This window comes from Myotis daubentonii, chromosome 11 (assembly GCF_963259705.1).
Source record: "Myotis daubentonii chromosome 11, mMyoDau2.1, whole genome shotgun sequence".
Lineage (NCBI taxonomy): Eukaryota > Metazoa > Chordata > Mammalia > Chiroptera > Vespertilionidae > Myotis > Myotis daubentonii.
The window spans coordinates 21,221,200-21,245,821 of record NC_081850.1 but is presented as its reverse complement, the minus strand read 5'-3'; the positions used below and the strand labels follow the sequence as shown (position 1 = coordinate 21,245,821).

At 40.3% G+C, this 24,622-nt stretch overlaps 1 protein-coding gene across 7 annotated transcripts in view; it reads left to right on the top strand.

Annotated features, from left to right (window-relative positions):
• The window catches only part of DENND4C (DENN domain containing 4C), a 133,291-nt gene that overhangs the window by 38,123 nt on the left and 70,546 nt on the right, over nucleotides 1–24,622 (top strand). For 6 of the 7 annotated variants that reach the window (XM_059656565.1, XM_059656569.1, XM_059656568.1 and 3 more), the window contains 8 exons: nucleotides 522–774; nucleotides 3,515–3,584; nucleotides 5,277–5,446; nucleotides 12,764–13,002; nucleotides 14,319–14,385; nucleotides 15,469–15,527; nucleotides 16,388–16,532; nucleotides 20,736–20,911. In XM_059656565.1, the coding sequence (XP_059512548.1) occupies nucleotides 522–774; nucleotides 3,515–3,584; nucleotides 5,277–5,446; nucleotides 12,764–13,002; nucleotides 14,319–14,385; nucleotides 15,469–15,527; nucleotides 16,388–16,532; nucleotides 20,736–20,911 (1,179 nt within the window). Of the gene's footprint in view, nucleotides 1–521; nucleotides 775–3,514; nucleotides 3,585–4,112; nucleotides 4,223–5,276; nucleotides 5,447–12,763; nucleotides 13,003–14,318; nucleotides 14,386–15,468; nucleotides 15,528–16,387; nucleotides 16,533–20,735; nucleotides 20,912–24,622 lie in introns of those variants that run through there. The other variant, XM_059656571.1, reaches the window with a different exon arrangement.

The following is a 24,622-nucleotide window of genomic DNA, read 5'->3' as shown; positions in this document are numbered from 1 at the left end:
TCCCATTTGAACTTGGACACATTACTAATTTCTACATAAAAAGGCAACTAGGACTTAGATAGGAACTGTGTTGACTCTGTAGATCTGTTTGGGATATATTGACATCTTACCATATTAAGTTGCTGATTCATGACCTCATGAGGAGATATATTTTTATTAACTCATCAAATAAATGAGTTTTAAGGGAAAAATTTTGATAGGAATTATGAAGGAAAATTTTGTGAAAATACCTGAAGACTTGTACTCTAGGAATTAACCTGAGCATGTTTGTGGTGTAGCCCTTTTCTTGTTTCATATGCTTCTTGTAATAAGCAATAAAAAAATCAAGTTATTTGATCCTATTTATACTGCTAGCTGTTGAAAAATAGTAAAGAGATAATTCCCAAAGTAATAATTTTAGTTTTGGTTTGCAATTAAGATTTGGGAAACAATGGAAGAGACCAATTATTTTTTCCAGAATTAAAACCAGCATTAAACTGAACTTTATTTACTTTTCTGTTCCTCTCCTCCCTGTCATGCAGAGTTCTATATGAAGGAAAAGAAAGGCTTATTTCAGGATGTGAAGTGATCCAAGCCACACCCTATGGTCGCTGTGCCAATGTCAATAATAGTTCACCTACTTCACAAAGAATCTTTATCACTTATCGAAGGGCTTCTCCAGTTCGGCCCCAGAATTCCTTGGCTGTAACTGATATCTGTGTTATTGTAACCAGTAAAGGAGAAACCCCTCCTCATACTTTCTGCAAAGTTGACAAAAACTTAAATTGTGGAATGGTAAGAATAAAGTTTCATATTTTAAAAAAAGGATAATTTTTGGATTTCCATTGATTATTGGGCATATAATTTACTCTCAGTTTATATTTTCATGATTTTTAGCTTTCTAATTTTTATGATACATAATAATTTAAAAATCTTTAGCTATCTGATGTTTTAGAATAATTCATTCAGAAAATAGATCCTTAAAACCAGGATTATTTGGGGGGGGGGCACATGCTAATGTTGCTTTTGTTATGATAATTAGAGGTTTAATTAGCTTTTGGGTTTCAGTGGTGTGTGGTTTTTTTTTGTTTTTGTTTTGTTAAGGACAACTGCAGGGAGTCTGGATGGGGACTTTCTTATATGTATTTATTTTAAACTAGAGGCCTGGTGCATGAAATTCGTGCACGGGTAGGGTCCCTAGGCCTGGTCAGCCATCAGGGCCGATCGGGGCCTTCAGGCTACCGGCCAGGACCTTCCTTCATTCCACGCCGCCCCCTGGTGGTCAGAGCACCTCAGCAAGCAATCGAACTCCCAGTCTCCTGGTCAAATCCCGAGGGGACAATTTGCATATTAGCCTTTTATATAGAGCGATATTTATAAACTTATTTTTTTTTAAAACACTTTTATTGGTTTCAGAGCAGAAGGGAGAGAGATCATTGATGGGTTGCCTCCTGCGTACCCCCTACTGGGGGATTTAGCCCTTAATCCAGGCATGTGCCCTGACTGGAAATTGCACTGTTGACCTCCTGGTTCATAGGTTGAGGCTAAACCAGTGAGCCACACCAGCCAGGCTTTACATATATATATTTTTTTAACAAGTTTATTCTTTTTTTTTTTTTTAAATATATTTTATTGAGTTTTTACAGAGAGGAAAGGAGAGAGATAGAGAGTTAGAAACATCGATGAGAGAGAAACATCGACCAGCTGCCCCCCGCACACTCCCCACTGGGGATGTGCCCGCAACCAAGGCACATGCCCTTGACTGGAATCGAACCTGGGACCCTTCAGTCCGCAGGCCGACGCTCTATCCACTGAGCCAAACCGGCTTCGGCAGTTTATTCTTTTTTAATCCTCACCCAAGGATATTTTCCCATTGATTTTTAGAGAGAGTGGAAGAGAGAGGGAAAGACAGAAATATTGATGTGAGAGAAACATTGATTGGTTGCCTCTGACATGTGCCCCGACCAGGGCCCAGGCCAGGGAGGAGCCTGCAGTCGAGGTATGCGCCCTTGACCAGAATTGAACCCAGGATCCTTCCGTGTATAGGCCGACGCTCTATGCACTAAGCCCATACATACTTATTTTTTAAAAGGGTTCTAATGAAGAAGAAAATTGAACATATACATTTGATTTATAGTTTTATAAGACTAAAGTTTACTATTGGATCAGATTTATTTTGAAAAGTATGTTTATATCAAACTAATATTAGCTTAAATGTGGTATAGGTAGAGAGGTTTGATGCATCTATGGTTATTAGGACAGGTTTGCCTCTGGAGGTAATGACTTATAGCACCCCAGTGACCCCAATCTTTTCTCGTTTGGACTCTGGTGTCCACTCTAGTTTTTTCTGTCTCTTTCAAATATAGGTAATTCTGGATGACTACAGAATTCTGAACTTTTTTTTAACACATTGTTTGCGGGTAGTTTTTATCGCGTGCTAACAGGTGGCACGGGCCATTTTTGCTAATTTTTTGCACAAATGGCAACGTTCAGTAAAATTACGATAACTTTAGTTTTACATATTTTTTTCAATGAAACTTTTTGTGATTTACTATAAAATGTATACTGAATTATTTTTCTTAGAATTGCACTGAATGCGTGGCGAGGCAGAGAATTGTGTGCAGGGATGACTCTACGCAGTTGAATAGATTACCGTTATACCTGGAAGTACATACATAATTGACCATTGTATGTGTTAGAGACTCACATTTTGTCCTTTGGAATTCGTATATCTGCATGTTAGCATCCCTTTAGAGCAACAAAAAAGTATAAAAATAAACGTATTTATACATTACCCGCATTCTACCGCTAGTCTATAAAAAACGTATTAATACGTGTCCCGCGCTCTACTACCAGTCAACGTAAAACGCATAAATACGTTTCCCGCATACAATGTGTTAAAAAAATATATTTTATTGATTTTTTACAGAGAGGAAGGGAGAGGGATAGAGAATTAGAGACATCCATGAGAGAGAAACATCCATCAGCTGCCTCCTGCAGACCCCCTACTGGGGATGTGCCCGCAACCAAGGTACATGCCCTCGACCGGAATCAAACCTGGGACCCTTCAGTCCACAGGCCAACGCTCTAGCCTCTGAGCCAAACTAGTCAGGACAGAATTTTGAACTTTTTGAAATTGTCTTCAAGTCAGTTTAATATTGGTGGCAATGATATTTTACTCTTTTCTTCTAGTGTTCTCAACTTCATGTTTTGCTGTTATTTTAAACTATACTAGAGGCCCGATGCACAAAATTCGTGCAAGAGTAGGCCTGCCTTCCCTCAGCTGCCAGCACCGGCTTCCCTCCAGCACCTGGGACCCGGGCTTCCCTTGCAACCCCACCTTCATCCGGAAGGTCATCCAGAAGGATGTCTGGTCTAATTAGCATATTACACTTTTATTATAGATCGTCTGTTTTGATAAACATATGCTTTAAACAGACTCCCTGAATAAATAATCAGAATCTTTAAAAGATATTCAACAAAATGAAATTTTTTTCTATTTTGTCTTTTTTAAAACCTAATTTATATTTTACAGTGGGGTTCCAGTGTGTTTCTGTGTTACAAGAAGTCTGTACCTGCTTCTAATTCAATAGCGTATAAAGCTGGTGAGTAAATTTTAAAAAATTATCTCTATTACTGTAGTTATTGTTGCACATTAATATTTGGTTAGGAAAGGCAGTGTATGCTCCCTTATGTAGTTTGTGGAATTGACCTATTCATAAATGGAATTACCTGTAATTTTAGCATGTAAAGGCATAACTTTTCTTAAATACATTACACATTATAAGATATATTAATATTGTCTCCCCCAAAAGTGTTGTTAATTAAATAGAAAGTTTCATCTCAAGCAGGCATTTGTGGAATAAACATGCAAGTGTTTAGTCTATACTGATAGATTTAACAGTTCAGTGGAAAAGTGCTTACTCTCTGATCTTTTATATTTTGGCAATCAGAAAGGTGTCAAATTGCATCTTTACTTCTTATATTTCCTTCTCTTATCTCTTTGTGTCTGATTTGAAACCACATGTTACTTGCCATGAAAGGTGGACTTGCTTCCTTTCTCCCTTGTTGCAAAGAATCAGCTATATGGAGGACAGGAGGGCCTGAGAAACTTTTCTGCCATGAAGTGTTTGAGAAATCTATCGCCACATTCTTACTGCACAGTAAAGTGTCAAGGGCTGTAAAGATTTAAGTGTGACCTCTTCATCCCGCTGGTATGGTGGGATAAAAACTGAAAATACAGGTATGCTCCAGTTGTAAATAGAAGAGAAATACTGGAATACTTCTTTGTGAAAATAAGCAGTATCAAATACATTTTGATCATGCACAATATTTTTAAGTTTTACTTAAAAGAAATTAGGCAAATTTATATCTGAAAAATGTTGATTTTCCTCATAAAGACATATTAATGAATTAAACTATTTAATTTATAATATAAAGATTACAAATTCAGTATCATTTAAAAATGTGATACTGTTAACATTGCTGTAATGTGTTGATTGTGTGTGATTTTCTTAAAAATATTTTTTTGGTGGGGAGAGAGTGTCACTTTAAAAAATCTTACAGAAACAAGCGTGAAAGTATTCAGGTATTTTATATAAGACATGTATTTTAAAATACAGAGTTTTGAAGATTGAATATGCACTCAAAAATCTGCTACTGATTTTCAAGTGTTTATCTTGGATGTGGTCTGCTAGAGGCTAACGAACTAATGACATGTAGTTACTTGATTATGAAGGGCCTATGTTATGCTTCTCAGAGTATCCGCTCCTATTCCTACTTCCTTGGTCTCACATACTCTGTACTCAGTCACAAAGAGTTTCTATCTCATTTACTTTTCATGTTGCATGCCTTTTATACTGCTTCTCTCTCAAGATGAGTTTAGGGACTGTGATAATTTCTGTCTCCTTGGCATTCTTTCATAATACTTGTTCCTTCCCTGAATTTTTTATAGAAGACTAACTGAAATAGTTGGTAAATATTCCCGTGTGTTTCTTACCATTCCTATAAGATGTTGGCAGTACGTAGAAGAAAAAGCATTAAGATTTGTGATCCTATAGAGTTTTAACTAGTATATTTAGTATATTTTATGAACTAAAAGTCCATAGTTCAAAAAGTACAGGGTAATTTGTTAAATTAGTAAAATTTCTGATATGGCAAGAGAAAAGTTGATTTTGAAATTTCACACAAATATTTCCATGAAGTTTGCTTTTAAAATATCCTAATAATATATCACATATACTTTATGAAAAAGTAGCTATTTAGAAAAATTTATCATTGTCTCCTTTCTCCAAAAGGTTTAATTTTTAGATATCCGGAAGATGATTATGAGTCATTTCCACTCTCAGAATCTGTACCTCTCTTCTGCCTTCCTATGGGAGCTACTATTGAATGTTGGGATCCCCAAACCAAATACCCACTTCCAGTTTTTTCAACTTTTGTCCTGACAGGTTCTTCTGCTGAAAAGGTATAGTTTTTTCCTCTTTTATTTGACCTATTTTGTTGATGTTTTAATCCTATTAAATGATTAATATGCCCTAATTTAAAAAAATACTTTTATTGATTTTTAGAGAGAGAAAGGGAGAGGGATAGAGAGAGGAAAATATTGATGAGAAACATCATTGATTGGCTGCCTCTTGCATGCCTCCTGGGGATTGAGCTGTAACCTGGACATGTGCCCTGACTGGGAATTGAACCAGTGACCTTTTGGTTCATGGGTTTACACTCAATCACTGAGCCACTCTGGCTGGGCCTAACTTTTATTTGAATGTTAGCATTATTTGGACAAAATACATTTTGGATAAATTTGTACTGCAGTAAAAGGTGAAAGGTCAACATGAAAATTGGTATCAGGATGTTGATACCCCTGAAGCTTCTACATTAAGTAATATAAAGTCTTTCTGGAGAGACACCCCAAAAACTAAGGCCTTAAGATGAGATTATAGCCCAGCAGGTGTGGCTCAGTGGTTGAGTGCGGTCATATGAACCAGGAGGTTACTGTTCGATTCCCAATTAGGACACAAGCCTGGTTGCTGACCCAATCTCTAGTAGGAGGCGTGCAGGAGGCAGCTGATCAATGATTTTTTCTCATCATCGATGTTTCTGTCTCTCTCCCTTTTCCTTTTTCCCTGAAATCAATAAAAAAATATTTTTAAAAACATAAATCAAATAAAATGACACTATAATAAAAGCTAGAAGATGTAGGAAGAATCAACAAGACTCGTAATACAAAGCTGGATTAGACCTTTTAAGATATTGAAATGAAAGAATAACAATATGAAGGATATTATAGGTTGAATATATAATTGAAATGATTCAAGACCCCTAAAAGAGGGGCTCAAAGCATCAACGAAAGATCAGGATATTTTGAAAACTGAATAGACAGATTAGGAAAGAATCAAATGTGTAGGAATAAAAAATATGTTCTTAAAATTGAATTCAATGAGTAGTTTAAACAACAGAGAAGACATACATGGAAGGAGAATTAATGAAGTGGAAGAAGATATGTTACTTCAAATGTAGTACAGAAAAACATAAAGCATAAAAGAAGTTTAAGTATGTACAGGATAGAGTCAGAACAACCAATAGACATTTAATGACGTCTAGAAGGAGATATCAGAAAAGGGAGAGGCAGCATGTAAAGAGCTAATGGTTGGTTGAGACTTTTCCAGGCTTGATGAACAATTGAGTCTAGACTCACGATATGCTCGGAACCTTCAGTAGAAAAAAAGTAAAAATAATAAACTACCTCTATTCGTATAGGGAACATCAGAACACAAATCAACAGAAAGAAGAGACATTTACTTTCAAAGGAACAACTATTAAATTGGCTAATTTCTTAACAACAAGGATCCATAGAAAAATAATATATTAAAATAGAGGGAGTAAGCAAAGATAGTTTAAAAGCATGCAGAAAGCACTAGCCATAAGAGAGAAGATGAATAATAAACCTCACTGGAGTTAAAAATATTTATCCATTCAAAGATATCAGTAAGAAAGTGAAAAAGCAGGCCCAAGCTGAGAGAAAATAATGTGATATATGTTTTCAGAATGGGTCTTATATCAAGTAAATGTAGAACTTCTACATTATCAGCAAGGAAAAGAAGCAACCCTGTAACCCAGCTATTACACTCCTGAGCATATCCCAAGAGATGTGAATGTATACATTTTCCAAAAACAAGTACATGCTTTATTTGTAATAGTAAAAAATTGAAAAGATCTATAAACAATAATAATGACATAGAATGATAATCCTATCTAATAATAGAGAAACATGGTAATTAACCGTAACTTCGCTACCCTTCCCATTGGCTAATCAGCGAGATATGCAAATTAACTGCCAACCAAGATGGCGGCCTGCAGCCAGGCAACTGAAGCGAACAGGAGGCTTGCTTGCTCCAGTGACAGAGGAAGCCAAGGTTCCCCGCCTGCCGCAGCCCAGCTCTGAGCTCCAGATGCAACAATGTTGCAATTATAGAAGCTAAACAAACCCAGAAACCTGCTTTCAGCCGCCCGTGGGCTCAGAGCTTAGAGCACCAGTGATGGCAACAGAGTTTCAATTATAGAAGCTAAACAAACCCAGATACCTGCTTTCAGCCAGCCATGGCCTCAGAGCTGGAGCCGGCTCTCAGCACCAGTGACAGCTATAGAAGGCAAATAAATCCCAGAATAAAAAAAAAAAAAGAAAAAAAAAAAGAGGCTGGGAGCTTCAGTCACCCGCCAGCCTGAAAACAGCCCTCAGCCCCCTCACCCAGGCTGGCCAGGCACCCCAGTGGGGACCCCCACCCTGAAGGGGGTGTGACCAGCTGCAAACAGCCATTATCCCGTCATCCAGGCTGGTCAGGCACCCAAGCGGGACCCTCACCCTGATCCGGATCACCCTTCAGGGCAAACCAGATGGCCCCCACCCGTGCACCAGGCCTCTATCCCATATAGTAAAAGGGTAATATGTAAACTGACCCTAACAGCAGAAAGACTGGGAATGACTGGTCACTATTACACACACTGACCACCAGGGGGCAGACGCTCAATGCAGGAGCTGCGCTCTGGTGGTCAGTCGCTCTCACAGCGGGGAGCTCTGCTCAGCCACAAGCCAGGCTGATGGCTGCCAGTACAGCGGTGGTGGTGGGAGCCTCTCCTGCCTCCTCAGCAATGCTAAGGATGTCTGACTGCAGCTTAGGTCTGCTCCCTGCTGGCAAGTGGGCATCCCCCAAGGGCTGCCGGGCTGCCAGAGGGATGTCTGATTGCCAGCTTAGGCCCAATCCCCTGGGGAGCAGGCCTAAGCCTGCAAGTGGTCACCCCTGAGGGGTCCCAGACTGCGAGAGGGCACAGGCCGGGCTGAGGGATCCCCCTACCCCCGAGTGCACAAATTTTTGTGCACCGGGCCTCTAGTTTAAAATAAAAAAGGTATCCGGAATAAATATTTTTTTGAAAATAAAACTGCAGATGTAGTAGAAATTTAAAAATTTCTTAGGAAATTTGATAAAATAGGCAATTTTATTGAAAACTAGAAGCCCAGTGCACGAAATTCGTGCACTGGAGTGGAGGTGGGGAAGGGCCCCTCAGTCTGGCCTTCACCCTCTCCAATCTGAGACCCCTCAGGGAATGTCCAACTACCTGTTTGTGCCCACACTTTTAACAGATAACAGCTCCATTGTTGTTTCTTTCTTATGCTTAAAACCATTGGAATTAGTAGGTATTCAAAGTGTGTATACATTTTGCGGGGACACCCTATATATCTCTAGTCAGTGGGGAAAGAAACCAACAGCAGATTTGGAACCCCCAGACAGGGAACCTCACTCACTCCCCACATGACTCCCCACTTCACTTTCCACCTTCGTGGGCAGCAGGAGAATCAACATTTTCTCTTAATTCAGAAAAGCACGTCCTGTCACCTGCTGCCCGGCAGGAGTGCGCTAGGCCCCAAGCAAGCAAGGCTCAGTCAGGGCAGCCTTCGTTCATGGGTGCTGGCACCCAAAGTGCACATTCCTCCTCTACAGTCGCCCCAACTATCCCACTGTTTCACTGAGAGGACGGAATTCCTCTGGGTTCTTGATCTTGAACGCTGACCGAAGGCACCTCAACGAGGGCCGCCTGTGCCCACCAGGTGTGCCTATCTGCACCTGCTCCTGCCTCAGCACCTGCATTAACCCCCCAGAGGTGATCTCGTAGCTGCACTGGCCTCCGTGGGAAGAGGGCATCACCACTCCGCCCTCTCACTGTCATCTCACAGGCGCCCACCCTCAGCACCCAGAACACCCAGACACTCTCCAAAGGACGTGAGCGCATCAGAGGGGATGTGTGCACATCCTGTGGGGGTGTTAGGCATGCTGGGTTGATGGAAGTGCGGTGGAGAAGCGGGGGAACTTGTGCACGCCTTGGTTTGCAACTGTTGCAGGCGTGGGAGGGTGACAGTGTGCTGGGGGATGTTCGCACGCCAGGGGTGGATGTGCGCACCAGAGGCCTCTGGCTTTGCAGATCTGCAAACCTCCGTGGTGCGGCCAGGAGGATGTCAGTCTGGTCCGCCATGGTGGCTGTCCCTGTGATCCTGCACCTTGTGGGCCAGGAGGTGGATCTTGCGCAGCCACTCCTGGGCGCTGATGGCCTGCAGGCGCTACTTCAGCTCAGCCTGAAGGCTTCGCTTGGCGCGCTCACAGCTGTCACCACCACCATGTGGGGAGTACGGGCCACCCTCCTCTGGCCTGCCTCCCCTGTCCAGAGGCTCTCTGCGCTGCTCACCTGCCCAGAGTGACTGGGGCTGGGCGGAAGCCAGGCGTCCTGCCCTGCCCAACCCGGCTATTCCGCCCCTGTGAGAGCTGCTGCCCCGCCGGGAAGGGTCACAGATCCAGGTCCCAGGACTGCGGACAGCCTCAAGCACTGCTGCCCTGCCCGCCAGGACATGGATCCGGGTCCCAGACCGTGGACAGCCTCAAGCACTGCCCCCTGCCCGGTAGGGTCACAGATCCGGGTCCCGGACTGCGGACAGCCTTGCCCCTGCCGCCCGCCTTCAGTATGCAAATTAGCCACCATCTTGTTGCTTCAGGGTGGGGGTCCCCACTGGGGTGCCTGGCCAGCCTGGATGAGGGGATGATGGCTGTTTGCAGCTGGTCACACCCCCTTCAGGGTGGGGGTCCCCACTGGGGTGCCAGGCCAGTCTGGGTGAGGGACTGAGGGCCGTTTTCAGGCTGACGGGCGACTGAAGCTCCCAACCTCTCCTTTTTTTCTTTTTTTTCTTTTTATTCTGGGATTTATTTACCTTCTATGGCTGTCACTGGAGCTGAGAGCCCGCTCCAGCTCTGAGGCTCAGCTCCAGCTCTGAGACCTCGGCTGCTGAAAGCACGTACTGGGTTTGTTTGGATTCTATAATTGAAAAACTGTTGCGGTCCTGCTGGCTGAAGCCCAGCTGGCTGAAAGCAGGTTTCTGGAGTTTGTTTAGGTTCTGTAATTGCAACATAGTTGCTTAGAGTGGAAGCTCAGAGGCCGGCAGCAGCAGGTGGGGAACCTTGTCATCCTCCATCACTGGAGCAAGCAAGCCTCCTGTTCGCTTCAGCTGCCTGGCTGCTGGCGCCATCTTGGTTGGCAGCTAATTTGCATATCGCCCTTATTAGCCTATGGGAAGGGTGTCGGGGTTATGGTCAATTTGCATGTTTCTCTTTTATTAGATAGGATTATAACTAACCAAAGCTGTCTTGCGGCTCAAACAAAATACATTGGCAGTCTCATTCTACAAGTTTGCACCCTCTGTATTAAAGATAATGGAGGGTTAAAATCAAGTGTAGTATCTGAAATATAGTGAAACACTCACTGAATGAAGGCCATATATTAACTGTATTGCTTACAACTAAGCTAACTTTTTAACTTAATAATCATTTAACGATTTTGTTATTTGAAAGCTGTAAATAAAAATGAACATTTTAAGATCTCCAAACACTTGAGTTACCAAATTTGACAAGTAGAGAACAACAAAGCCTCATTGAGATGCTTGTAAAAAACCTCTGAGATCACTTTGAAATAATTGTATCTGCGAGTGTTATATCTATAAAGACAAGGGTTTGGCTCAGTGAATGGAGCATTGACCTGTGGACTTGGTCCCAGGTTTGATTCTGGACAAGGGCACATACCCTGGTTGTGGGCTAGATCCCCAGTAGGAGGCATGCAGGAATCTCTCTCATCATTGGTGTTTCTCTCTCCCTCTCCCTTTGTCTCTGAAATCAATAATATATTTTTTAAAAAAGGACAAGGGTTAATATGATATATATTACTAAGTAGTCATACAATTTATGTAAGTATTACTCTCTGGTTTGAGAACTTTTTCATCACCCTAAACAGAAGCTTTCCTCACCTCACCCCAAATCCCTGGTAACCTCTATTCTACTTTTTGTCTCTATGAATTTGCTTGTTCAATTAGCTCATATACATGGAATAATATAATATTTTGTGTCTGGCTCATTTCACTTAGCATTGTATTTTCAGGGTTCATCTATGTTGCTGTAGCTATCAGAATTTTATTTATTTTTAAGGACGAATAACATTCCATCACATGTATATAACTATATTTTGTTTATCCATTCATCTGTTGGTGGAGATTTGGGTTGTTTCCACCTTTTGGCTGTTGTGAATATTGTTCTATGAACATTGGTGTACAAATATCTGTTTGAGTTCCTCTTTTGAATTCTTTTGGGGATACAGGTTTCCCCTACTCTCCAAAAGTAGAGCATTCCTATGAAATCGTTTGCAGGCCAAAGTGATGTAAAGTGAAGAAACAATTACCATTAATTTATATAGAAAAAATTTTGAGCATTCCCAAATCCCCAAAATAACCTATCAAACCATACCAAATAACACATAAAACCTAAAGCAACACTAACATATAGTAAAAGCAGGATGACATGATAAATACACACCATGCTTTGTACACCCATCAATCCACTCAAATAATAGACTTTCCATTGTATCCATTACTGGATGCCAACTAAAGGAGACCACTTTGCTTCTAACAGAACCAATAGTAACTTTGGCAGCTTTCAAATTTCTTTCTCTCTTTGTGTAAATAGTACAAATGGACTAGGCAAGTTCAACACACGTAGGATGTCTTTAGTTCACGATCAGAACGCTTAATCATGCCATTTTATGTTAAGCATAATACCCTTATGAGCTCTCTTAGGCTGATACCTTAGGACACATCTTGGAAACAGAAGCACAAATAAGTCAAAATAAAGCACAGATACAGTTCAAAGTGTGGGGGCTTGATGTGGAGATGATGAGTGTGGTTCCCCAGGAAGGAGCTTGGTGATACTACTCTCACGCTGGGGTGCATACTGCTTCTATATTGCTGGCTGCCAAACAAATGCTGAATGCTATTTTTTTTTCCTGAATGCTATTTTTGCTTTTTGCCTTCTTTCATAAAAGTGAAAATCCTCTTTGTATTAATTCTGTTAGTGTAAACAGGTGCTAATATAGGTCTTTTATAAAAGGGAAGTGGCATAATGTGAACTTTCAAAAAGCAGGGAATACTTGTATACCTAAGAGTGGAATTGCTGTGTCATCCGGTTATTCTTTTTTGTTTGTTTTTTTCTTGGTTATTTTTTATTTAACTTTTGGAGGCACTGCCAAACTGTTTTCAGCAGCAGCCACACCATTTTATATTCCCATCAGCAATGTCAAGGTACTTCTTTTCATTTATCTGTCATGCATTCTAAGCAAATATTTCTGTGGAATAAGAGAAAAAGAGAAATTAATTTTTAACAACCCTGAAACCTTATAATGGAATTCTATTGCTCTGTAGGTATATGGAGCTGCCATCCAGTTTTATGAGCCTTATTCTTGGGAACTTCTAACAGAGAAACAGCTTATGCAGCTGGGCCTATTGACACCTGTGGAGAGAAAAATGGTCTCCAAATCCATCAATTCAAACAAATGCATTTGTTTACTCTCACACTGGCCTTTTTTTGAAGCTTTTAGAAAATTTCTCATGTTTATCTACAAACTTTCTGTGTCTGGACCACATCCTCTTCCCATTGAAAAGTATGTATAATGACGAAAGAGATGTCTGCGGGAAAAACTGTGTGTGTGTGTGTAGATATATATTTATTTCATTCTTTACCTGACTTTAAGCAGCAAAGTTGGAAGGGGAGTCACAGTCACCCTACTTTTTACTTGCTCCCTTTTCATTTGAGTCATTGACTGAATTTAAAATTGAGGAGTGGTGGGTGAGGATGACCAAATTTTCTTTTGAGATTTCAGCTGAGGAAGAAACTTACATACATTGTACTGTGTGTTCTTCCTATTCATTTTCTAATAACCAAGAGAAAAGTAGCTGTTGATATACACATATATACACAGTCATACCAGTGGCCATTCCAAAGTCTAACTGTAAAACATCTCTAAGCTTATTTAGAAATTTATGTTAAAAGTGAGGTTTCGGTTTTAGTGTTGGCAGAATTCTACATGTTTTCCCTTTTATTTAGAATTCCCTTTGTCATAGAAATCTTTTGTGAGTAAGAAAGATATACGTGGAGCCTCTGTCTTTTGAAAGCCATGTCTTTTCTGACTTCTGGTGGCACATTGACCTTTGTTTATTATAGTAAATAATTTATGTATCCTACTAACAAACCAAGAGGTGTCAAGAGCTTGGTGGAAATCTATTATATATACGCGTAGACATAGATTTTTGTTACAATTTGAAAATTTTTCCATTATAGCAGATAGAGTACCATCAAAATGTACTAGTTTAGTGGATAAGTTGGGAGTAAAGTACTGTGCATAAACTTATCACACCTTGGTATAGAAATATGGTTTCAACTTTCAGATTGTACTCGTGGAATGACAATCTAATGATTCATAATTCTAGATTTAACTTTCAACCTTCAGATTATCTTAAAATAGTTTGAATGAAAATTTAATGTGAGTGAAAATATAGCAGTCTTTTGAAAAATTAAGTTTTCATAAATAGTTTTTGAAAATAAAATCCATGTAGTGATGTTTTATCAATTGAAGTAATACTTTGCATTTAATTTTTTATATCAGTTAGTTGATTCCCATATTGGCACTGATAATCAGGGAAATATAAATTTGCTTCATTCATGAAAATCATATTCATGTTACTCTTATTTTTCTGGCAATAATAGAGGATAATGTGGACTTTAAGAAATACGTTGTGCATTTCAGAAGTAGTAGGATGAGTACATTTATTTACACTAAATTTATTTGGTTAGGATAAGTTTTAGGTAAGCGGCTTTGTCATATTTGGGAAGATAATATAATGATATTTAAGATTTTAAAAAAATCTATGAAGCATTTTAGCAAAGTAATTATGACTTTTATTTCCAATTTTTTTCCAGGCACATTTCACATTTTATGCAAAATATTCCCTTTCCTTCACCACAAAGACCAAGAATCCTTGTACAGGTAATCAAAAAAGAGTATATTTGAGGGGAGCCCTGGATATGTTCATTATTGTCATTGCAGAGTGGGGGTTCTGTGGCTCTTTGGGTTTGAGTTGGAGTAGTATGCATTCATAAAGTCTTTGAATTTCCAGTATTTTATATCTTTACTAAACATCCTTTGTACTGTTTTTTTTTTTTTAAATTTTGGGTGTACAGAATTGGAATAATTTTAATTACTGATTCATGACATTATCAACGTTGGTTCATGTATAGACTTGATATAGCTGATTTTCATAACTTAAAACCCAGAATTATGGGCATGTTTTTAATATGGGAGTGACTGATATTAAATATGAAATGAGTTAAGGTTGGAAAGTAAAAGTGAAATAGTCTATAATAGTGCTCTTCAAACTATCTATGTTAAAGGACTATGTTTTTTTAAATTTCCAGTCTGTGGCAGACCTACATAAGTATACAGCTTGTGACATATGGAACTTACTATGTAAGATCTGTATAGATATGAACAAGTCTATATCCCGTTCAAAGACATAAGTTCACTGATCGTGATATTGGATGTGTGGGCAGTGTCAGATTGCCATAAAAATTTCTTAATGGCTTGCTCTCCATTTATATATTATCTCTTCCTGGACCCATAATGGTTTGCAAATTGGCACTTTGAGTAGCACTGATCTATAGAAGCAAGCAATTAAAAAAGTTTTTCTAAGATGTTACCAATATTTTATGTGATATGATAGCATTAAGTCAAATATTAATCTTGAATGTACTTGTATTAATAAGTTTTAAGTAACTTCCAACTGCTTACCAGCATGTAAATTTGAGGCTTTTAAAAAGCAATTATTTCATAATTTTAAGGTAATTACATTTTCACTAATTAACTGAATCAAAATTCAATTGAATTAACAATTTGGTTAAAAAGAACTACTACAGTACTTCTGAGTAAATACAGCTATTGTTTTATATCTTAGTACATGTTTCCAAAACTGTTGTTTTAGTCTGCAAGGAAAGTGTTTTCCATTTTATCCATGATCTAAATGTTTAGGTTTCAAAATTGGCTTGGTTAATTTATTTATCTTTTTTTTTTAAGCTATCAGTCCATGATGCGCTAATATTATCGCAGCCAGTTTCCACACCTTTACCATTAAGGTAACTAATGCTATCTAAAAGAATATATTTGTTCATTTGGAGCAGAATGCTTTAAAACATTTTAAGGGTTAGGATAAGAGTGCTATTTTTTCAAACTATGTAAGGATAGCTGTAATGTTTCTAACTTTGAAAGCTTGATGAATGGTGGGGCCATTTAAAAAATAGAATACTTAAGAGAGTTGCAAGATTAGATGTAAGGAATACCTTCCTTTTCTTCTCACCTCCTCTCCCCATATTCAGTTCATAACTGCATGTTCAGGATGAACTGATTGTAACCTCCTGAAATGTCTTAAATCTATTAGCTTCTCTTCGTCTGCATCACTTGTCTAGGCTAGCATGATCTTTCACCTGGACCACTTAAGTACCTATTAATGGATTGTCTTTGTTCCCCCCCCCCCCCTTTAATTCTTTATTCATACTGCGGCCACTGTATTCTTTTGTGAATGCAAACATAATTGTGTTATTTTTATTTTGGCATAATCTCTTGCTATTTTCATCCCTTCCCTTACTATGTTTTAGTGACAATAGATTTATTTCAATTTCTTGAATCTGACAAACCTTTGTATTTGTTCTTCCCTCCCAACCCCCAAACCCCTATCTCCATTCTTTTGAGTCTGTTCATATGGTTCATCTTCAGGAATATATTTCCTGATAAATACCCCTTTGTTACCAAGGGATGAATTTGAATCATTCTGTTAAACTGTTTCATTAGATTTGCTACTTTTCAGTGATAACTAAATCAGAATTTGAAGTTAACACTAGATTCTAACTCTGTTAATATATAGGAAATAATTTAATAAGCATATCTTAACATGTTTTAGCAAAATAGTTCATAATCATCACTTTTTCTCTTTTTCTAGTGGAGCCAACTTTAGCACCTTGTTAATGAATCTGGGTCCTGAGAATTGTGCAACATTGCTGCTCTTTGTTTTACTTGAGAGTAAGATTCTGCTGCATTCTCTGAGGCCAGCTGTGTTGACTGGAGTAGCCGAAGCTGTTGTAGCTGTAAGTATAGTATTTTTCCTTTTAGCACAGAATTATTGACAGAATTTTTACTCTGAAGATAGTTTCTTTAACGAAAGCAACTTTGGAATTACCAGTATAAGTCTAACATAAAATAATAGTTTGGCAAAGAGAAATTTTCTCTATTTGAGAGAAACTTTCAAATTCTAATTGTTCACATTCTAGAGTTTTTCAGAGAATCTATGTGATTATATAATAATAAAACTTGTGAATGAAACTTACTATGTTAAATGAGAGGCTCTGGCCAATTTCAGCTGATCTAATATTAATGGAAATAAATTACACAGTTACCTTGTCCCAATTTTAAAAAAAAATCTTTATTGTTTAAAGTATTACATGTCTCCTTTTTCCCCCATTGACCTCTCCCTGGCCACTCCCAGCTCCCCAACACATGCCCTCACCCCCTGGTGTCTGTGCCCATTGGTTATGCTTATATGCATGCATATAAGTAAGTCATTTGGTTGGTCTCTTAATGTGCACGCCCGCCCTCCCACCCCCCCGCCTTTCCTCTGAGGTTTGATGGTCTGTTCAATGCTTCTCTGTCTCTGGATCTATTTTTGTTCATTGGCTTACATTGTTCAACTTTCTTCCAATTTTAACTTTTAATCTTTTTTTTTTAAATATATTTTATTGATTTTTTACAGAGAGGAAGGGAGAGGGATAGAGAGTTAGAAACATCAATGAGAGAGAAACACTGACCAGCTGCCTCCTGCACACCTCCTACTGGGGATGTGCCCGCAACCAAGGTACATGCCCTTGACTGGAATCGAACCTGGGACCCTTGAGTCCGCAGGCCGACGCTCTATCCACTGAGCCAAACCGGTCAACTTTTAATCTTTGTGAGCCATTAACATGTAGAAAATTCTAAGTGATTTTGAAATAGGATAATGTACAAATGCTTGGTAGCATAGAGTAAGCACTGAATTAATACTTGTTAAATCAACAAATGGAATATGTCTCCAAGATCTTAATCTGGTCTGAGAAATGCTTCGAGGACTGAAAACAATGATCTATGAGAAGCAAATAACTTCATTATGTACATATTAGAAGCCCGTTGCAGGAAGATTCCTGCAAGAATAGGGCTTTGCTCCCGTCTCTGCCGCTGCTACCCCGCCCATCTCTGTCACTTCTCTCCCGCCAGTCTCTGATGCTTCTCTCCCGCCCGCCTCCGCTACCTCGGCACCGTTGCTTGGCTTCCTTCTACGGTGTCTTCAGTTTTCGCTCCCAGCCGGTATATGCAAATTAGCTGCCATCTTTGTTGGCAGTAATTTGTATATCACGCTGATTAGCCAATGGGAGGCTTACTTAGTGAAGGTATGGTCAATTACCATGCTTGTCTATTATTACATAGGATTAATGTTCAAGTTTCCACCGTTGCATGTGAAAGTAAAAGTCATTATAACATGAAAATATTTGTTAATGAACTGACCAATTTTAGCAAGTTCCCACTCAAATATTCCTTCCTATAAAACATCCATGCCCCTTTGTCAGAATCTTTGTGGCCCAGTCTCTTGATTAATTTTAGCAGTGTAGTTCAAGAACAGGTGGAAAATTGCAACATAAAATTAGAAATTTTATGAAAAATGCAAGATTGCATGGAATTGATGTCACTAATGTTGGAGAGTTCCCTGAATTGCATGCAGTACCACTGGTAAATGAGGATTTAGCAGTTAAGCAATTTGAAGAAGAGAAAATAGAAAAGAATGGTGACAGGATAAATTCTTCAAAAGGAGAATGATTTGAATATCAAAGAATATAAAATAATCAATGGAGCTCTGTAGCAAAAATTAATGAAACAAATGAGTATTTTTATAACAGTGACCCTGTTTAAGGTTGCGCTGCATAAGTCAGAGGTGAAGACAAGGGTGTCATATTTTGCTGTCAGAAAGCTTTATACCAAAATTTCTTATGTAGTTGCAGGTGAACAGAAGACAGTTTTCACTGAAGGAACTCTGAAGTCCTTACAAGTTTTCTGTGCTAGTGGCTCTATCTCTGTGTCCTCTGATCTCATTTTCTAATATTCTCCCCCTTGATTACTCTGTTCCAGCCACACTGGACTCCTTGCTACCCCTGAAGCATATTCGGCAGGCCCCATACCTTAAAGCCTTAAAGCTATTCTTTCTCTTTGAAGCCCCCTTCTGGATATCCTTGTGGCTAAATCCCTCCTTCACGTTTTTCAGGTTTCTGTTCAGTTGTCACTTTCTTAAGGAGGCTTACCCTATTTGCCCTATTTAATAATACAACTCATTTCCTTTTCTTCTCTTCTGAACTCTAATCCTCTTCACTTGACTTTTTCATTTTTCTGTAGCGCTTAGCAATTCTGACATGGTCTGTATTTCATTTATTATGTCTTCTGTTTATTTTCTGTCTCTTCCTGCTAGATCAGGAATTGGCAAGCTATGGTCCAGGAATCAAATCCTGCCTGCCACCTGTTTTTGTAAAATTTTACTAGGACATAGGCCATTTATTTACATATTACCTATGACTGTTTTCATGCATGAAGACAGTTAAGTATTGTGACAAACAATATTGCTCACAAGTCCTACATTTCCTATCTTTTACAGAAAAAGTTTGCTAACTCTTATGCTAAACTGTATACCTCATGAGGGCAGGGATCTTTGTTTTATTCACTGTTATGCTCCATCATCTAGAACAGTGCTTGGCACTTATTAAATACTCAGATATTTGGTGAGTAAATAAATGAAGATAAAATCCCATCCTATCTAATAAAAGAGTAATATGCAAATTGACCATCACTCCAACACATATGATGACCACCCCCATGTGGACACAAGATGGCTGGCAGGGGAGGGCAGTTGGGGGTGACCAGGCCAGCAAGGGAGGGCAGTTTGGGGCAATCGGGCCGGCAGGGGAGCAGTTAGGAGTCGATCAGGCCGGCAGGGGAGTGATTAGGGGGTGATCAGGTTGGCAGGCAGAAGTAGTTAGGGGCAATCAGGCAGGCAGGCGAGCGGTTGGGAGCCAGCAGTCCTGGATTGTGAGAGGGATGTCTGACTGCCCGTTTAGGCCCAATCCTGGACATCCTTCGAGGGTTCCCAGATTGGAGAGGGTGCAGTCTGGGCTGAAGGACACACACACACCACACACACACACACACACACACATGCACACCTCCCACCGCCGTGCACGAGTTTCGTGCACCGGGCCTCTAGTTTTGAATAACCACCTGGGATAACTGGCAGAGATAGTAAATGCTAAGGGCATTTGTTTGGAGTGAGGGATGATGGATATGATAGGAATTAAAGTAGACCTTGAAAGACAGCAAGAATTTTTATAGTAGAGGAAAAATTTTATCATCAGTAATTAAAAATTTAATATTAGCTGATCATTAAAATTTTGATCTGGATTTTTAATTAACCTTATCTTTTAAAAAAACACATAAGCATATGTGATACAATTAAGGTAGAGCTTTGTAAAGCGAACCTGGTAAAGATTCTTAAGGTATGTTTTATTTTATTATTTATTGTTGACACTGTTACAGATATCCTCCATTCTCCCCTCTTTAGCCTCTCCTACCCAGCCCTTACCCCATCCACCACTCCAGCCATCACCACAGTTGTCTGTCTGTGTCCATGGACCATGCATATATGTTCTTTTGCTAATCTCTTCACCTTTATTTTTATGATGTCAAGCTTCACTGAAGTTGGATAATTTTGTTATTTGAGTGGTTAGGAAATTTTTTTTGTTGAAATTTTCAATTGAGTATTACCATTCCCAAGGGAATCATTTTAATTTTTTTTTTTTGATTCCTTGGTGCTTTTAGTTGGATTTTAGTCAAAGGTTATCTTGAGACTTAATATGTAGATGAAATGCATGAGATTTAAAGATCATGAGTTTGTTTTATAATTTTTTAGGCAATACTATACTTTGACTTTTTCTGTAAAACTGAATGTGGGTTTTATATAGACATTAGAAGGACTAACATCCAAAGAGCTGTTAGCATTTTTATTGTGCTTGTGATCATTGTCATGCTTAAAGGTTTTAATTACATTGGCTCATTGTATTGTTTAATAATATTTTATAGTCATTTAGTTTTTGAAATGATGTTTATGGTAAAAGAAACTAGACTTAACTGCTTCTTAGTGATCCCTTTCATTAATATTAGTTAATTACATAATTTTATTGCAAATTTCTAATTTGGCTAATTTTTAAAAACTTTTTCCCCAGATGATCTTTCCATTTCAGTGGCAATGCCCATATATTCCCCTTTGTCCTCTCTCACTGGCGGCAGTGCTTAATGCACCTGTACCATTTATAGTTGGAGTTGACTCAAGGTATTTTGATCTGCATGACCCACCACAAGATGTTGTTTGCATTGACTTGGATACAAACATGTTATATATGTAAGTTGATTCTTTTTATGTTATCTCCCATTTATATTTTTCCTCATATTTAGATATAGCTCATTGACAGCATCTAGAAATATGCTATTTTTAAAAGTTGTTAATAAGTCTTCATCAGCCCTAGCCAGTTTGGCTCAGTGGGTAGAGCATTGGGCTGCGGACTGAAGGGTCCCAGGATCGATTCCAGTCAAGGGCACATGCCTGGGTTGCGGGTTCGGTCCAATGTGCAGGAAGCAGCCAATCAGTGATTCCTTCTCATCATTAATGTTTCTGTCTCTCTTCCTCTCCCTTCCTCTCTGAAATCAATAAAAATATATTTTTAAAAAGTCTTCATCAGTGAGTCACAACCAGAACAAAGTATCAGAATCCTGGAAAGCTCTATGGTTTTGAAAAGAACATCTCTACATTATAGTAGTTTATATTTGCATAGTAATGTTAATGGCAGGCAGTAAATATTTATGTTTATCAAAAGAGAATAAGGATTTTTTTAAAAAGGTTAAACACTGCTTTCACAGCTGAAGAGTTATATACTTTCTAGGTTTAATTCAAAATCCATGTGTAAGCTTTTAAGGAATGGGTTTACCTGTTTGAGTTTAGTTACAATATAGGGTAATATGTCATTTCCTTAGTTGTCAAGATTTAAATTTTATAAGGGTGTATTTTTTAAAAATATGTTATTATTGCCCTAACCGGTTTGGCTCAGTGGATAGAGCGTCAGCTTGCGGACTGAAGGGCTCCAGGTTCAATTCTGGTCAAGGGCATGTACCTTGGTTGCGGGCACATCCCCAGTAGGGGGGTGTGCAGGAGGCAGCTGATTGATGTTTCTCTCTGATTGATGTTTTTAACTCTCTATCCCTATCTCTTCCTCTCTGTAGAAAATTAATAAAATATATTTTAAAAAATGTTATTATTAATTTTAGAGAGAGGGGAAGGGAAAGGGATACAGAGATAGTGAGAGGAACAGAGAGATAAAAACATCAATCGGCTGCCTCCTGCAGGCCCCCTACTGGGGATTCAGCCTGCAACCTTGGCATGTTCCCTGACCGGGAATTAAGCGATGCCTTCTTGGTTCATGGATTGACCCTCAACCACTGATCCACACCGGCCAGGCTGTAAGGATGCATTTTGTGCAGAGAAATTGATATTAAAAATCAGTGATAGTTTTCCCTGACTGGGTGACTCAATTGGTTGTTCATCCTATACACCAAACCATTATGGGTTTGATTCTCAGTCAGGGCACATGTAAGTTGCAGGTTCCATCCCTGGTAGGGGCGCATCAGATAGGGGCATGTATGGGAGGCAACCAATTAATCTTTTTCTCTCTTTCTCTGTGTTTCTTTCTCTCCCCCTACCTCTCTCTCTAAAGTCAATAAAGGAACAACAGATCATTGGGTGAGGATTAAAAAAATATATTAGCCGAAACCGGTTTGGCTCAGTGGATAGAGCGTCGGCCTGCGGACTGAGGGGTCCCGGGTTCGATTCCGGTCAAGGGCATGTGCCTTGGTTGCAGGCACATCCCCAGTGGGGGCTGTGCAGGGGGCCGCTGATCGATGTTTCTCTCTCATTGATGTTTCTAACTCTCTATCTCTCTCCCTTCCTCTCTGTGAAAAATCAATAAAAAATATATTTAAAAATATATATATATATTAGTCATAGTTTGTGTTTACTGGAGGTGATAAATATATACAGTAGTGGTATAACGAGTTCAGAGAGTAGTGTACCACATTAATAAAGGAAGCAGCTCTGATAGATGCCTAAAAGCAAACTGCTCCACACTCCCCCATTCCTTAATGGAAAATGTAGTAAGTATGGAAAATTTCTTCATGTTGGTGCCAACTTCTAGATCTTGGAGTACTTATTCTATACTGTTTGAGATTAGGAGAAAATCTAAATAATAAAAGAGAAAAATGGTAATTGGCGTACGACGATGCCCTTTTCATTGGCTAATCAGGGCTATATGCAAATTAACTGCCAACTAAGATTGGCAGTTAATTGCCAACAAGATGGCGGCTAATTTGCATATGTAGGCACAATGCAGGGAGGCGAAAGGGAAAGCAGGAAGAAGCCCCCTGCCACTGACAGTGATCGGAAACCCAGGGGGGAGCTAAGAGCTGGGGGGCAGGGCAAAGGCGGCCCTGGGGCCGCCTTTGCCCTGCCCCCCAGCCATGATCGGAGAATCAGGTGCCTTTGCCGCCCTGGCCAGTGATAGCAGGAAGTAGGGGTGGAGCCAGCGATGGGAGCTGGACACGGTCGAAGCTGGCAGTCCCGGGAGCTAGGGGTCCCTTGCCTGGGCCTAAAGCGGAGCCCACGATCGCGGGGCCGCTGCCACTGCGGGTCCCCGCTGCCCGGGCCGGACGCCTAGGCCAGAGGCGTTAGGCCTGGGCAAGGGCGGAGCCTGCAACCGCGGGGAGCTGGGGGTCCCCTGCCTAGGCCTGACACCTCTGCCGGAGGCCTCAGAACTGGTCAAGGGGCCGATCCGGTGATTGGTGATCGGAGGGTGATGAGGGTCACCTTCTCTGGCCGAGGCGTCAGGCCTGGGCAGGGGGCAGAGCTGGGGATTGGGGGGATATGATGGTCCCCTTGCCCAGGCCTGAAGCCTGGGTCAGAGGCGTCAGGCTTGGGCAGGTGGTGGAGCAAGCGATCAGAGGGAGATGGGGGTCCCCTGCCCAGGCATGATTCCTGGGCCAGAGGCCTCAGGCCTGGGCGGGGGCCAGAGCCAGTGATCGGGGGGGGAAATGGGGGTCCCCTGTCCAAGCCTGAAACCTCTGGCGGAGGCTTCATGCCTGGGCAAGGGGCCGATCAGGCGATCGGAGGGTGATGGGGGTCTACGCCTCTGGCCAAGGCATCAGGCCTGGGCAAGGGGCAGAGCCAGCAATCGGAGGGGTCTGGGGGTCCCCTGCCCAGGCCTGTGCTGGGGGCAGAACCAGTGATGGGGGGAAATGAGGGTCCCCTGCCCAGGCCTGACGCCTCTGTCAGAGGCATCAGGCCTGGGCAAGGGGCCGATCCTGCGATTGAGGGTGATGGGGGTCAACGCCTGAGGGCTCCCAGTATGTGAGAGGGGTCAGGCTGGGCTGAGGGACACTCCCCCCCCCCCACCCAGTGCACGAATTTCGTGCACCGGGCCCCTAGTGAAAAGAATAAGAACTTTGATGAGACTTTAGTGGTTACAGCAATAGAATTGGTTGGAAAAACATCCCAAAGTGAGCCAAAGGAATAACTTAAGGAAAGAAGAAAACATTTGCTGTAACTTTTTTTTTTTTTTCAATCCTTACTCGAGGATATTTTTTCTATTGATTTTTAGAGAGAGGGAAAGATGAGAAACATTAATGTGAGAGAAACATCTCAATTGGTTGCCTCCTGCACTCACCCTGACCAGGGCCTGGGCCTGGGAGGAACCTGCAACTGAGGTATGTGCCCTTTACCGGAAATGACTTGGGATCCTTTGGTCTGAAGTCTGACGCTCTATCCACTGAGCCAAACCAGCTGGGGCATTTGTTGTAACTTTAAAAATAATTTTGAAGTGGATCTACCATTGTAGTTAGAAACTATAATTGTGGTGGCTCTTTACTAGGTATATGTAAATTTACTTATAGCCTGGAAATAAACTACTTGTATGCACTAAATATTTCTTTTAGCAACATTTTGTTGTTTTTTAGCTGCTATCCCTGAAAAACAGTTATTTCAGGATTGTATACATTGTGATGCTTTTGG